Raw genomic sequence first — 14,692 nt, 5'->3', positions numbered from 1 at the left:
CCACCCTCATACATTCATTAAGGGGCAAATATTTTCTAAGAGAACTGAGATTCACAACTCGTGGCCATGATTTTTTTTTTTTTTCTTCTGTTCACTGGTTAAACATTAGGTCATAGTTCACAAACGATGAGACTATCTATTGTTTTTAGAAGAATTCTTAGATCATTGATAGACTCAATATCTGGAATTAGTTATCCGCTACTTTATTGTTTTTTTCGTTGCAGCCTACTAAGTCACGCTGCATCACTAAAGGTTGAAGAAGATGAAAGGTTGAAGATGACATTTAAGTTTTTGTTAAAATGCACCGTTTAAGAACTACCATTTAAGTTTTCGTTTTGAACTACTGCATGCAAGCTGGATCTGTACAATACAACCCCTACTACGATTTGACAAATAAAAAAAAAATAAATAAAAAATCGGAGAAAGAAAGTCAAAATTTGCAATTTGCAATCAACGATCAGTGAATCAGAATCTGCATCTATAATTCTTTCTACAATATTTCTTCCTACCTCAATCCTTCAATAATTCATATCAACTTGAATCAATTTTTTCCTACAATTTCTTAAAAGGTTTCAATTACGGGATTAAACTTCAATATTTAGAATATTTTTTTAAAAAAATTAATTATTTGTGAATATATATTTTTTACTTATTTTAATTGTATATATGAAATATATAATTAGCTCCCTGTAGTATCAAAATGAACTTAATCCTTGACGTATGCCTAAAAAATTATTTAGCCCCTACAATCAAAAATAGGTTTTGTTAGTGTGACACTTATTTAAATAGGACACGTGTCACAATTTTATTAGCCTTAACGTTTCACGTATTGAAATCTATTAAGTTAATAGATAGAATTTGGTTGTAGGGACTATTTTTTTTTTTTTTTATTATTATTATTTTTTTGCATACTTCAAGGACCTCTAAGTTCATTTTGATACCACATAGAGCTAAATGCAAATCAAATAAACCACGTTTACTGATTTTACATTTTTTTTTAAAAAAAAATAAATAAAATCTTGACCCCCTTGTATCATAATCTTGGCTCAGCATCATAGCACCCATACAAAATTTTTTTAAGAGAAAAGATTGATTCAAAAATACTAATAGACATGTCATATATTATACAAGGAATTCAAACATAAAACTATTTGATAGGAATAAATATATCATGTGTAACCTGAAAGGCTACAGCCCATCAGTGAGGCAATGATCCAAGTCCCAATCAGCAGGCTTCATAGTTAATAGAGATTCGGCCCAAAAGTATCAACAATAAATACTACAGAAGCCCGGTTGATTAAGGACTAACCCTCGGGAACAGACTTTCCGGTAGTATCAAATCTTTCACTTCCCAGGAATCACTTATCATTACAAACAGACATCGTCAGTTATCCAAACTCTCAGAGAGAGGATCAAACTAGAAGACTCAAATAGGATCATCGCAAAGCATAGATAATATCAAAGAAGGAGTTCTAATCCGGTAAAACATGTTAGCCTATTTATAGGCCAAACCCCAGGTATCAAAAGTAAAATAATTGTTCTAGTGCTTACACTATATTCTCAAAGATCTTACTTTAGCATAAGAGGGAGAACACGCTCAACATAATTGATGTGACACTCTCAATCAATTATTATATTTTTTGGGGTAATTATATTTTTCTCTCATCAACTACAACGCATTGTCACTTTGCCCCCATGAACTGACAACTTTACTTGTAACACCTCAGCCCCATATTGAGAAGATGAGAAGAAGCCCACATAGAGTGGGTGGTTTATAAAGATAGTCATGGGTGTCAAGTCCCACATTGCCTAGTTACTAGGTGAAACTAAGCTTTATAATAAATTTTAAGGAAGCTCCAAATTGACTAATCATTTTGGAGTAATAGCGCAGATGTGACTAGCGTTTTTCTCTGGATCGTTACTAGTGGTATGTGACCTCAAGAATTTAAGAGGGAGGGTTTGTAACACCCCGGTCCCATATTGGGAAGATGAGAAGAAGCACATATAGAGTGGGTGGTTTATAAATATAGTCATGAGTGTCAAGTCCCACATTGCTTTGTTACTAGGTAAAACTGGGCTTTATAATGAATTTTAGGGAAGCATCAAATTGACTATCCTTTTGGAATAATAGCGCAGATGTGGCTAACGCTTTAATCTAGGTCGTTACACTACTACCCGACCCTATCAAATTACCATAGGGTTGTCAGTTTGTGGGAGCAAAGTGACAATGTGTTGTAGTTAATGGGAGAGAAAATGTAATTACCCATATTTTTTTTTATTTAACAATAATTAATCCAATTGTTAGTTAAGAGTGCCACATCAACATTATTTTAAATCTTTATCATCACATTACTTTAGTCTCTCTTGATGATCCAGTGGTCTTGTAATCAGGTTTGATGAGTGGCTCACGGACATAGACGGCCAAGTTGCTTCTTCTGCACACACATAGTGGACATCTCTAGATTGCTTCAGCCACTTATGCACAATGAAGGTGATGAAAGGAAATCTCAGCAGCACTTGGGATTTCCAAGCCTAGAGGACCAAAGGTACCATCAGATTTGGCAAACCACGCCAAATAACAAAACCATGCCAAATAACAGAAAGCCAAAAGACGCACTCGGTGATTTTTTTTTGTCAAATACAATGACAGATCTATGGTGATGAGATTTGCAAAAGTATTGACCATCAGGAACAAGGCAATAAATTAAACCAAAAGAAGGAAATGAAAGAAAAATAAAATTCAAAGGACTACTGAATCCAATATAGCTTAGATTGCTCTGATATCATGAAAAAATTAATAAAGAAATAAAAGTATCAGTCTATGACTTACATACTTACATCTTACATCTACAAATGAGGCCCAGAGGGCTACATTATGCTCTTATTGTTTGATTTATATTACAATACAAATGCTCATATTTATAGGAGAATTGAAATAGATAAGTATGGTAAACAAATTTGATTGATTTGATTACCATCAAATTTGATTACAATCACTCTTATACAAGGTAAATAACATACAATATCAATTTAATATATTTCCTTTTCTGTAACAAAAATGAACCTACAAACTGAGCATAAAAACATGTTGGGTAAAAACTCACAAAAGGATCGGCAAACAAAAAATTCGCAAATTCAAACATGGTTTTGTCTTATTAAAAAAGATAAATAAACCTGGTGCAGATCTTACGTATTTAATGGTTGATTTTCAAAAATGGAGGATAGGAGAATACTAAATACATTTATCATTAAAGAAATTCAAAGTTAATGGCCTTGGGGGATGGTGATAGTACTATTTTTTTTTTAACATGTCTACATAAGAGTGGGGAGGGAGATTCGAACTAGTGATCTCTGTTTCATTAGCAGTGGTCCAAGTCGATTGAGCTATCTCTTAGGGATGACAATACTATTAGTAGTCTCTGGAGGACATTTACAATAAAATGGTAATTTAAGTGAGTATATATACTCTTCCTAAATATTTTCTAATAAAAAATATTCAAACACTCAAACAAAGAGAACCTAAAATGATAATCCTATGCTTATAAAATATTTTACTAAAAAAACTCTTATAAAGAGATGTGGCAAGATATGATTGAATTTTTCAAAATTTTGATTCATCTCCTTTTCAATCACGCTGTACCACATCACTTTGTAAAAAAAAGAAAGATAAATAAAAATTGCAAAATATTTTGTAAGCATATCATTCTAGTTCTCTCCTATTCTTATTCTACACTACATGGCACTTTAAAAAAATTTAAAAAAAAATTATCAATGACTTATCTAATATCACACTAATAAAATTAAATAGGATAAAAATGAAATAAATCAACGGACAAGAGGGCATAAGGAAGTTGAGACATCAGCGGCTGAAAGGGCCGGACGTAGTTATAATAAAGTCAGACGCGGGGTACCGCATAATCTGCTGGGTAAAACGTATGACGTTTGATCAATTGATTTTTATTTCTTTCTGGGTTGTCCGGCTCTGGGCGTGCGCTCCCCTCCCTCTCTCTCTCTCTCTCTCTCTCTCTCTCTCGTATTCTATTTCTACAATTGGAAGAAGCTCGAAGAAACCACCGAACTGATTTTCTCAGACTGCCTTAGATTGGAGTAAAGGTAACATTGTTTTACAATCAATTTTAGGGTTTGACTTTCATCAACTATGATATTTCCCCCTTAAATAGGAGACTTGGGGTTTTCCTGCATCTTTGTATAATTTTTTTTTTTTTTTTTTGGTTTTTTTCTTCTTATTTGGTAGAAACAATAAATATAATTATGTATTTTCATATTGATTGTTCCAAATTCTGGTTTTGTTTGGTAGTATTTTTTGTTAATTTGAAGTTGTGGGGCAGACTATGCGGGTTTATTTGCAATTCTGTGTGAATTGTGTTATGATATAGTGATTTTATCCTTGCTGTGTAGAAGCTTCAGTGAATTTCAATGGAATCTTGTATCTAGTTATGCTTTTTGCTTTTTTCTTTTTTCTTTGTGTGTGTGTTAAACATGCTGTTCTGAATGCATCCTATTGTAGGCATTGGTTTCTGTAAAAAAAATTAACAAGATTATTATGTAACCTTCTTTTTTCAATTTCCAGTATCTAGGTAGGCCATGGCCGCCAAGAAAATTATAGCAATATGTCAGTCGGGTGGGGAGTTTGTGACGAATAAAGACGGGTCGTTGTCTTACACCGGGGGCGAGGCCTTCGCGATAGACATTGATGAGCAAACACAGTTAAATGATTTCAAGTCGGAAATAGCAGAAATGTTTGATTTTTGTATTGATACAATGATTATCAAGTATTTCCTTCCTGGGAATAAGAAGACTCTCATCACAATTTCCAAAGACAAGGACTTGCAACGCATGGTGAATTTCCTCGGTGATTCCGTCACGGTTGATGTGTTTATCATGTCAGAGGAAGCTGCTGCTCGAAATGTATCCAACATGCCTGGTAGTAGGTAGTTAATACAGGTCCTACATATATTCAGCTGCCTCCATACCTGCAGCAATCACAACATGGTACAGGGGTTGGAGGATGTGCCTGTCAATTTAAAAATCCAAAATTCCCTTGTTTTCGGTTGTCAATTTCATTAATGCCTCTCTGTACCACGGTGTGAATTGTTGTGGTGTTGAACCATAATGAGTACTTACTGAAAATGTCTTGGAACCCTACATGTGCCTTGGCTAACAATCTTTTTGGCACATTTAATCATGCAGGTCAAGCAGGACAACTGTTTCAGAAGCAGTGGTTCCGGTAGTTACCCCTATTGATATTCAAGTTGATACAGCTAATGCCAATAATCATACAGATATGGAGATAGCCAATGAAACAGCTCTAGTTTATCCTGCTGGTTCTAATGATGACAGACATCGGAAAGCGGCACAACAGTGGGAAAACACCATCACTGGTGTGGATCAAAGGTTTAATAGCTTTAGTGAATTCCGAGAAGCATTGCACAAATACTCCATTGCACATGGATTTGCTTATAGATATAAGAAAAATGACAGTCATCGTGTCACTGTCAAATGCAAATCCCAAGGTTGTCCTTGGCGGATATATGCTTCAAGGTTGTCTACCACCCAGTTGATTTGTATCAAGAAAATGAACACACAACATACTTGTGAAGGAGCCGCTGTGAAAGCAGGGTATCGAGCAACTAGGGGTTGGGTGGGAAGTATCATAAAGGAGAAGTTGAAAGTTTCCCCAAACTACAAGCCAAAGGATATTGCAGACGACATTAAACGGGAGTATGGGATTCAATTGAATTATTCTCAGGCATGGCGTGCAAAAGAGATTGCGAGGGAGCAGCTTCAGGGCTCCTATAAAGAGGCATATAACCAGTTACCCTTTTTCTGTGAGAGGATAAAGGAAACAAATCCAGGGAGTGTTGCCTCATTTACCACCAAGGATGACTCAAGCTTCCATCGTCTCTTTGTATCATTCCATGCCTCGATATCTGGTTTTCAGCAAGGATGTCGCCCTCTCCTTTTCCTTGATAGCACTCCTTTAAACTCAAAATACCAGGGGGTATTATTAGCTGCAATAGCTGTAGATGGTGATGATGCTATCTTTCCAGTAGCCTTTGCTGTTGTAGATGCTGAGACTGAGGATAACTGGCATTGGTTTTTAACGGAACTTAAATCTGCATTGTCAACGTCTCAGCAGATTACATTCGTTGCAGATTGTCAGAATGGTCTAAAAAAGTCATTGGCTGAGATATTTGATAAATGTTACCACAGCTATTGTTTACGCCATCTTGCTGAGAAACTTAATAAGGACTTGAAGGGGCAATTTTCTCATGAGGCAAGACGATTTATGATTAATGATTTTTATGCGGCTGCTTGTGCACCCAAACTTGAGGGTTTCAACCGTAGTGCTGAGAACATCAAAGGTATTTCTCCTGAAGCTTACAATTGGGTTATAGAAAGTGACCCAGAGCATTGGGCAAATGCATTCTTTGGAGGAGCAAGGTATAACCTCATGACATCAAACTATGGACAACAATTCTACAGTTGGGTCTCAGAGGCACATGAGTTGCCAATAACACAGATGATTGATGTATTACGAGGTAAGATGATGGAATCTATCTATACACGTAGGGTGGATTCCAGTCAATGGACGACAAAGATAACGCCATCTAAGGAAGAAAGGCTACACAAAGAAACTTCAATAGCTCGATCACTTCAAGTGTTACTCTCACATGGTAGCACATTTGAGGTGCGTGGAGAATCAGTCGATATTGTTGATATTGATAATTGGGATTGTAGCTGCAAGGAATGGCAACTTACAGGTTTGCCTTGCTGCCATGCTATTGCTGTATTTGAATGCATTGGTAGGAGCCCATATGATTATTGCTCCAGATACTTCACAGCCGAGAGTTACCGTCTAACGTATGCAGAGTCCATTCACCCTGTTCCAAATGTAGACAGACCAGTTCAGGGTGAATCAGCTGAGGTAGTAGTTACTGTAACCCCTCCACCTACTAAACGACCACCAGGCCGACCAAAGATGAAGCAAGCTGAATCCATAGATATAATTAAACGCCAACTCCAGTGTAGCAAGTGCAAGGGCCTTGGTCACAATAAGAAGACATGCAAAGATTCCTAGTGCACAACATGTTAGGACATTGTTAATTAGGTAATCATGCTCCTGCGTTCCAGCTGTATATATTTTGCAATTTTTGGTTGGCTGCTGGGGTTTGTGCTTTGGGAACTAGTTCTTGTTGTGTTTGCTGTGTTTACGTGCCTGAGATTCTTTACTGCAAATGTCCATCCGCAGATGTACATGCAACCCATGCATGCACATGTGATTTTGCATATTTCATGTCATTACCATCATTGTATTTGTGTCTTTATGTGAAAACACATTTGTATTTTAAGGTTTATAAGGCGTTAAATGTAGGGAAAAGTAATTCCATATGGTCAAGGGGTTACTAATTGTTTGATTATTGGCCTTTGCTTTCTTTTTTTCTTTTTTTTCTTTTTTCTTTTTTTAAATATGAAAAAGATGCACTGGCTTCTGATGACAGCCACAATCAGATGGTTTGCTTGACAAGTTTTTTTTTTAAAATTTTTTTTTAAAGGAAAATAAAATTATTGGGAAAAATATGTAGCCCGAGGTTTAAGGCTCTGTTTTATGTTCCAATTTGCTTAAGTATGGACCTGCCAAAGAAAAGTTACAGGTATATGAATCAAAGACATTGAGTATCATGGTGGTAATCGTAATGATTGTTTGGGTTGTTAATGATGTTAAATATTGTTTCTTATTAACTTGATATGAAACCAGATAGAGAGGTCTATCATACACTCCCATTAAATGGGGACTACAATGATCCATATATGGAAACATAATAAGAGGGATTGGATTGTTTGGTTGGGCTGACGAACCTTTTGGAGTAGGTTTATCTAGGTTGGGTATGTTGTGATATGTCAATCTTTCTCCCTCATGGTTAGCATGTTCAGGATTTACATGTGGTTTTAACTGGTGTACTTACATTCTTGTGTTTGACATATATTTCTTTTTTCTGAGCCCTTTTTTACATATATTTCAGTAGTATGTTTGATAAGATTTAGTACATCCTAAAATGTTCGTCTTCAAGTGCAACACCTGTTGCTGTATTTTGATAGGATGGGGCATGATGCATGTTATGTTCATCTGTTCCACTGGCGGTATGCAACATACTCCACGCCGTTTGCTTGGACTGTTTAAAATTTGCTCTTACCTCTTATGTTATAGTTTAAGCACTTATCAACTTTATAATGCCTCATTGCTTGGCAGAAGGTTGATCTGCTATAATATTCCATTTATGTCGGATCTGAATTTATAGGTACTATTTTGAGTCGATGACAGTATTTTTGGTTTGCAAGCAGATTCAGCGTCAAAGCACAGCAGCATTTTGTTCTGGACCATTTTAAAGAGACATGGCGAAGACAGGATGCTTGGTACATTCTTTTTCCAATGTATTTAACCTGTATTTGGTTTTTGCTTCTGATTTGCAAACCCAAGTGATGGCCTGGGAAATCAGATGCAATTGGAGCTAGTAGTCAGGTTTTACCTCTCTAATTTGCTTCTTGCTGTTAGACAGAGAACAAACTCTCATTTCTTATTCTGAATATATAAATTCCATGTGCTAGAGTGTAATTCTAGAACTAAAGTGATCCATGGCCATGTTAGCATTTACTATTTGTTTGTTAGAATATTTGATTAAATGAATAAATTCACAATTTTCTATCAACTTAAGTTTTTAGGAAAGTTGATTATTTAACATGTTATTAGAGCAAATGTCTTGAGTTTAAAATCGTGACTCTAGTTTACCTCTCATTTCAATTAAATTTTTCACATATTGAATCTCCATTACTGAGGAAAAGTTTGAGCTTACAATGTGAGAGTTAAAAAAAAAATTAAATGATTAAATTTATCATTTCTTATTAACTTAAGTTTTTGGAACAACTTATGATTTAATATTAGTATTAGTATTGCAACTTATATTTTGTTTAATTTGGTAGAGAACGTTTTCTTGCTGAAGATATGTACTCGGTTGTGAGGTCGATTGCTTATCGGTGATTTCGCAGTGTTTGGGAGTGCTCTCACGACACATTTCATCAGTTGGATTTGAGCCTTTTTTTTTTTTTTTTTTTACCTCGAACCTGTTTATAGATGGCACTGTGGTGTTTCAATGAACCCACTCCATTTATTTGCTTTTTACAATAATATTAATGAAATTGTGACTGGTATAACCTTCTGTGTGTTCTACAGTGGAGCTGTGTGAACAGAACTTGTTACTTTGTTATGGCCAGAAATTAACAAGATGGCTCTCCTTTGTCAAAACGTGCAAAGATGGCTGTGCTAACTGTTAATATCTTTCAACAGTTGTTATAACCATTTCCTCCTCTACAATCCTTATAACTTCTCAGTATATTTAACAGTTTATAATTCATTCATATGCAGAAACTTCTTGTAACTTTGTTTTGACCAAGAGTTGTAACATGAAATATGCAATTTGGTTGTGTTTCACAGCATTATTTTGTAGCTTTTGTGATCATCTTCGCGATGATTGTTATAACCTTGATGCATTCTACAAATGAAGATGTCAAAGGAACCTATAACATGAAGGATGGCTTTGGTTGGCGAAATCTGCAGCTATGGTGTGCGTGAACATCGTCATTCCATTACATGAACTAAACTCTCAATTTCAACCTTTCTTCTTCTTCTTCTTCTTCTTTTTAAAAGCTGGACTGCAGATTTGATCCCATTTGTTATGTTCTTGACATTGCATTTTTCCTTGTTATTGTTATTGCTTGTTTGTAATTCTCAGCTCTTGACAATGGATTATTTTCAAGAGACTTTGTTTCAATGTGGCCTACCAAATAAGACAAGCGGTTTCTTCAATGTGCCTCCTCCAGTCCTCCTTCCTCTCTCTTTCGTTTTCTTTCCCTACTCTTCTTTTTCTTCTTTTGGTTTCAACTGAGCTCGGCACTGAGCTTCATCGTGGACACTTTCGTTGGTGACTTTGAACTTACCAATACATGCGTTTATTGGAAACGATGAAATGGAGAAGATCATTTTCTGCGTTTATTTACCTGTTTATTTACCTGTTGGCCGATGCAGTTAAGTCTCCTGAATAACAGTCACTAGATAGTGAATATAGTCAGTTTAAAAAAAAAAAAAAAAATGTACTTAATATGACACTATGTACACGATTAAATGCAACAAATAGGTTAGGATGTCTATTGAAGGGTTTTTTCAAAAAAGTGAATAAATAAATCAGATTGGGTTTATAAATCTATGAAACCCATGTCTAATTTTCTTTCCTTGTAATGAATTTGATCATGTCTTTAAAAAAGAAAAGATCAGGTGTCAGAAAGTGGAAACAAGTAGATGAAGGACAAAGCAACTGTAGTAGTAGTGGGCATTCGTCGGTGCGTAGATAAGGGCAAAGGCATGCACTAAACGACAATTAAGATATTAAAAACGCTCTTTATCCTTCCAGTGGAGGCAAAGACAATGACAGATTGACAGTGGGCCGCCCCAACTGTAAAACGACAATTAGGAAAGCCATAAGTACAAATACACGTCGCCTGACACCCTTCCCTATAAAATCCCAGCCCCAACCCATCCAAAAATTACACTTGGCTCTCAATATCTCATGGCTTCCAAACAAGCTTCTCGGCTCTTCGTTACGGTGGTGGTGGCATTGCTTGCAATCTCCACGTTGGGTCATACGACCTACTCGACAGAAGAAGGTGGTGGTGGTGATGAGTACAAGGAAGTAAAGAAGGAGGCGGCGCCAGAGAGCAAAGAAGCTGCGGCTTCGGAGTCGTGGGCCGGGTGGGCTCAGGAGAAACTCTCTGAAGGGCTTGGAATAAAGCACGGTGATCATGAGTCTCACTCCAACAAGGAAACTGCCACGGAGAAGAAGCAGCAGACGGAGAAAGTCAGAGATGATGAGGAGCAGGTGAGTACTCCGGCAAAGGAAAAGGCAAAGGAGATTTATGATAAAGCCAAAAACAAAGCAGGGGAGACCGTAGAGGCTGCCAAGCACAAGTCCAAGTCCAAGTCCCACGAACAAGTCAAAGATAATGTTGCTGCTGGTGGAGTAGACCACCCTGAGGAACTTTGAGCTCATCATATCAGCTGCTTCAATTCACACCACCATGCGTGTTTGCTTGTTGTATATATATAAAAGAGCTTGTAATTCGTGTTGTTTTGGCGATCCAAGGTTTCCTTTTGTGTTTGATGTAATCATAATAATTACTTGGTATTAATCTAAAGGAGTTTTTTTATTCCAATTCTTCTTAATACCGCTTGAGAAGTGCTATAGGTTTTTTTTTAAAAAAATAGAATAAACAAATTATTAAGAGTTAACTATTATAAAACAATTAATAATTATAAAACAAAAACTATTAAACAATTAAAACAAAAAAGCAAAGCAAATAAAAAAATCAAAGGGGGTGACCGGAGCCACCCCATTTTAAACAATCATTAATACAGATTGACAGTGCGCCGCCTCAACTGTAAAACGACAATTAGGAATCCATAAGTACACGTCGCCTGACACGTGTCGCCGTCATGTTCGTCGTCCTCTTCCCTATAAAATCCCAGCGCCAACCCACCCAAAACGTACACTTGGCACTCAATATCTCATGGCTTCCAAACAAGCTTCTCGGGTCTTCGTTACGGTGGTGGTGGCGTTGCTTGCAATCTCCACGTTGGGTCATACGACCTACTCGACAGACGAAGGTGGTGGCGAGTACAAGGAAGCAAAGGAGGAGGCGGCGACAGAGAGCAAAGAAGCTGCGGCTTCGGAGTCGTGGGCCGGGTGGGCTCAGAAGAAACTCTCTGAAGGGCTTGGAATAAAGCATGAATCTCACTCCAACAAGGAAACTGCCACGGAGAAGAAGCAGCAGACGGAGAGAGTCAGAGATGATGATGAGGATCAGGTGAGTCCGGCAAAGGAAAAGGCAAAGGATGTTTATGATAAAGCCAAAAACAAAGCAGGGGAGACCGTAGAGGCTGCCAAGCACACGTCCAAGTCCCACCAAGAAGTCAAAGATAATGTTGCTGCTGGTGGAGGCCAAGACCACCTTGAGGAACTTTGAGCTCCGCTGCTTCAATTCACACCACCATGGCTGTTTGCTTGTCGTACGTATATATAAAAGAGATTGTAATTCGTGTTGTTTTGGTGATCCAAGGTTTCCTTTTGTGTTTGATATATGTAATCATAATAATTCCTTGGTATTAATCTAAGACTCCCCTTAATTACAGTTCAATAAGGATTTTTTTATTCCAATTCTTCTTAATCCTGGTGGTCTATGGAGTTAATAGAGTCGGAGAAGTGTTTTTTTTTTTTTTTTTTTTCAAAACATAGTTCACAAATGTGTCATTTTTATTAGTATCCTTGTGTGATCGATATTATTCTATTATTCTTCTATTTAAAGGGGAACGACTACCAATAATAAACTATTGTTTTAGAATATAATCTATTGTGCTCCCTCCGACAAACTCATCTATCTTTTCCTATGATTTGTTACTAGTAGGTTCACATTCGTGTTCATTTTCCCACGAGTCATTGTGAAGCACTTTCTCTCACGGAATAATATATCATATTTATTTTATGGTCGGGTCTAATGGTGTACATGATTTTACATTATATGTATGCATTTTTTTAAAAGCATGCATGCCAACACTAACTTCATACAAACAATTAGATGTACCAACTTTAAATCTCGATAATAAAATAGATACTATCTATTCTTATTTGAAATAAACAATCATTGTCCCTACTACTGCTTTTTAAAATTGTAGCGTTTTTCTAGTGTCACAAAACAAAGATTAGACTTGAATCCGAATCAATCGGCCCATGAAATTTGGGCCGGTTGGGCCAATCCATATCCTAGGCTAAGGCGAGGCAAAACAAATGTATACATGATACTGTATTATTTAAAAATTTTAAATGACTTGACAATATATTCATCATATAGCATCATTTACACGGTTAGATATAATAAAATAAAATCTTAACTATTAAATGACTTAGGCTAGGGTTTTCTCGCTTTCTCTCTAGTGCCGCAACCTCAGGTAAGCCCCCTCCCCCATGGTAAGAGGAGGAGGGATGGTCGTTTGCTGCCTCCCTCCTCCCCCTCTCCTGCCCTTGCACCGGGTGCCAGTAGTTTACTTGATGTCCCTGACCCGGGTTGCTTCCTCCCTACCCCTTCTTCGCCACCCCTTCCTCTTTGTTCCGCTTTTGTCTCTAGCGGGGCTCTCTGGTTGTTTTTTGTTTCTTTCCCTTTTGTTTCTTTGCTATGTTTTTGGTATGTTGTTCTTGTAGCTTTGCCTGTGTGCCACTCAGTGTAGGTGCTGATTTTGGGGTTTCTTTTAAACTCCCCCATGTTTTGTTTTATGTTAGCCGATCTCCTCCACCCGCTCTACCACCCACTGTCCGCTGCTGGGTTTTTCCTTGCGCCCCTCCAGCGAAGAGCCTCAACGCCCCCTGCTGCGATGGTTTTCCGGCCAGCTGGCGATCGGCTTCTCCTCCCTCTGTCCACTGTTTTGGGCCTTTTTTCGCGTCCCCACCCCGTCGAGCTTGCAGCGTTCCCTTCCGATGTCAGTCTCCGGCGAGTGCACTATGAGCATCCATGCTGCGTGTGTCTGTTCCCGTTTTGTTTTACTTTCCTTGTATTGTCTTTGTTCATATTTTTCCCTATATTCATTTCATTCATGGTATTTGCTTGTAATAAGGCTATGCCTCTTTGGTTCGCCCACGTTTTATTTCAATTTTCTTGCTTCTGTTTATAATAAGGCTTTGGCCCCTCGATCTGCCTGCTTGGATGTGAACTGAACTTTGGTTCAAACCTTTGGGTCGTGGATGTGATTTTTGGTCCAGGCCTTTGAGTTGTGAACGTAAACTTTATCCTGGCTTTTGGGTCGAGAAGGAATTTGAGCTACCTATGCATTGGATTGCGTCTATCTTATGCAAATCTGTTATCTCAACTGAAAACTAGTTATAGGTTAGCGGAGGTTTTAGGTGATGATTGTATCTTTGTAGCTTTGGCTATAATTTGCATTTTTAGGGCTTTGTGCTTCTACGATATGAGAGCTTTATACTCGTGATTATTATCGATGAAATTGAAATGTTTTTCTTTCAAAAAAAAAAAAATTATTAAATGACTTATTTCAAAATATAGATACAATAAAATTAAATCATCTTATTTTTACTTGAAATTGAGAGAATCCTATTGATAAAGTCGTAAGATGTCAATGTTTTTTTTTTTTTTTCTTGTGTTTTTCAGATTGTGGTTATAAATCTATGAAACCCATGTGTAATTAAGTAATTTTCTTTTCTTGTAATGAACTTTATTTTGTCTTAAATATTTATTATTTATTATTATTATTTTAAAAAAGACATTTCCACGGTGCGTGGATAAGCTTTTCCCGTGGATAAAGGCATGAAATTAATATATTCGGTGCATGCGGTTCCACCGAGACAATGACACACCGCCGCTTTTGGGACTTCATCATCCCCAACCTTAAACGACACATGGAAGCCATAATGCGACACACGGCCAACTCACCACTTCCCACCTTATACGCTGGCCACGTCGCCTGACACGTGTCTTTGCCACGTCCACCGTCTTCTTCCTTTAAAATCCCACCCCAACCGCCCAAAACTTACACTCGCTGCGATTTGAATTACAGAGC

The 14,692-nt window shown here is 37.2% G+C and overlaps 2 protein-coding genes across 6 annotated transcripts; both read left to right on the top strand.

The window, feature by feature from the left end:
- Positions 1–3,958: 3,958 nt before the first annotated feature.
- LOC132176385 (protein FAR1-RELATED SEQUENCE 4) lies at positions 3,959–9,932 on the top strand. 5 transcript variants are annotated; one of them, XM_088513795.1, is made up of 5 exons: positions 3,959–4,113; positions 4,592–4,952; positions 5,212–7,132; positions 8,365–8,436; positions 9,512–9,932. In XM_088513795.1, exons 2-3 carry the CDS (start codon positions 4,606–4,608, stop codon positions 7,100–7,102), a joined length of 2,238 nt encoding a protein of 745 aa, XP_088369921.1. In that variant the 5' UTR covers positions 3,959–4,113; positions 4,592–4,605; the 3' UTR covers positions 7,103–7,132; positions 8,365–8,436; positions 9,512–9,932. The 5 variants fall into 5 exon arrangements, with proteins under 5 accessions (XP_088369921.1, XP_088369923.1, XP_088369920.1 ...); XM_088513797.1 differs by lacking the exon at positions 9,512–9,932 and adding an exon at positions 9,251–9,361; XM_088513794.1 differs by lacking the exon at positions 9,512–9,932 and adding an exon at positions 9,001–9,361.
- A 659-nt stretch (positions 9,933–10,591) lies between these two features.
- Positions 10,592–11,277, top strand: LOC132175692 (uncharacterized). The gene has a single exon (XM_088513320.1). It carries the CDS (start codon positions 10,641–10,643, stop codon positions 11,112–11,114), a length of 474 nt encoding a protein of 157 aa, XP_088369446.1. The 5' UTR covers positions 10,592–10,640; the 3' UTR covers positions 11,115–11,277.
- Positions 11,278–14,692: the final 3,415 nt, after the last annotated feature.

The sequence above is a fragment of the Corylus avellana genome, chromosome 2 (genome assembly GCF_965113065.1).
Source record: "Corylus avellana chromosome 2, dhCorAvel1.hap1.2, whole genome shotgun sequence".
NCBI classification, from domain to species: Eukaryota; Viridiplantae; Streptophyta; class Magnoliopsida; order Fagales; family Betulaceae; genus Corylus; species Corylus avellana.
The sequence above is the reverse complement of the archived record's forward strand: the minus strand, read 5'-3'. Positions and strand labels throughout refer to the sequence as shown.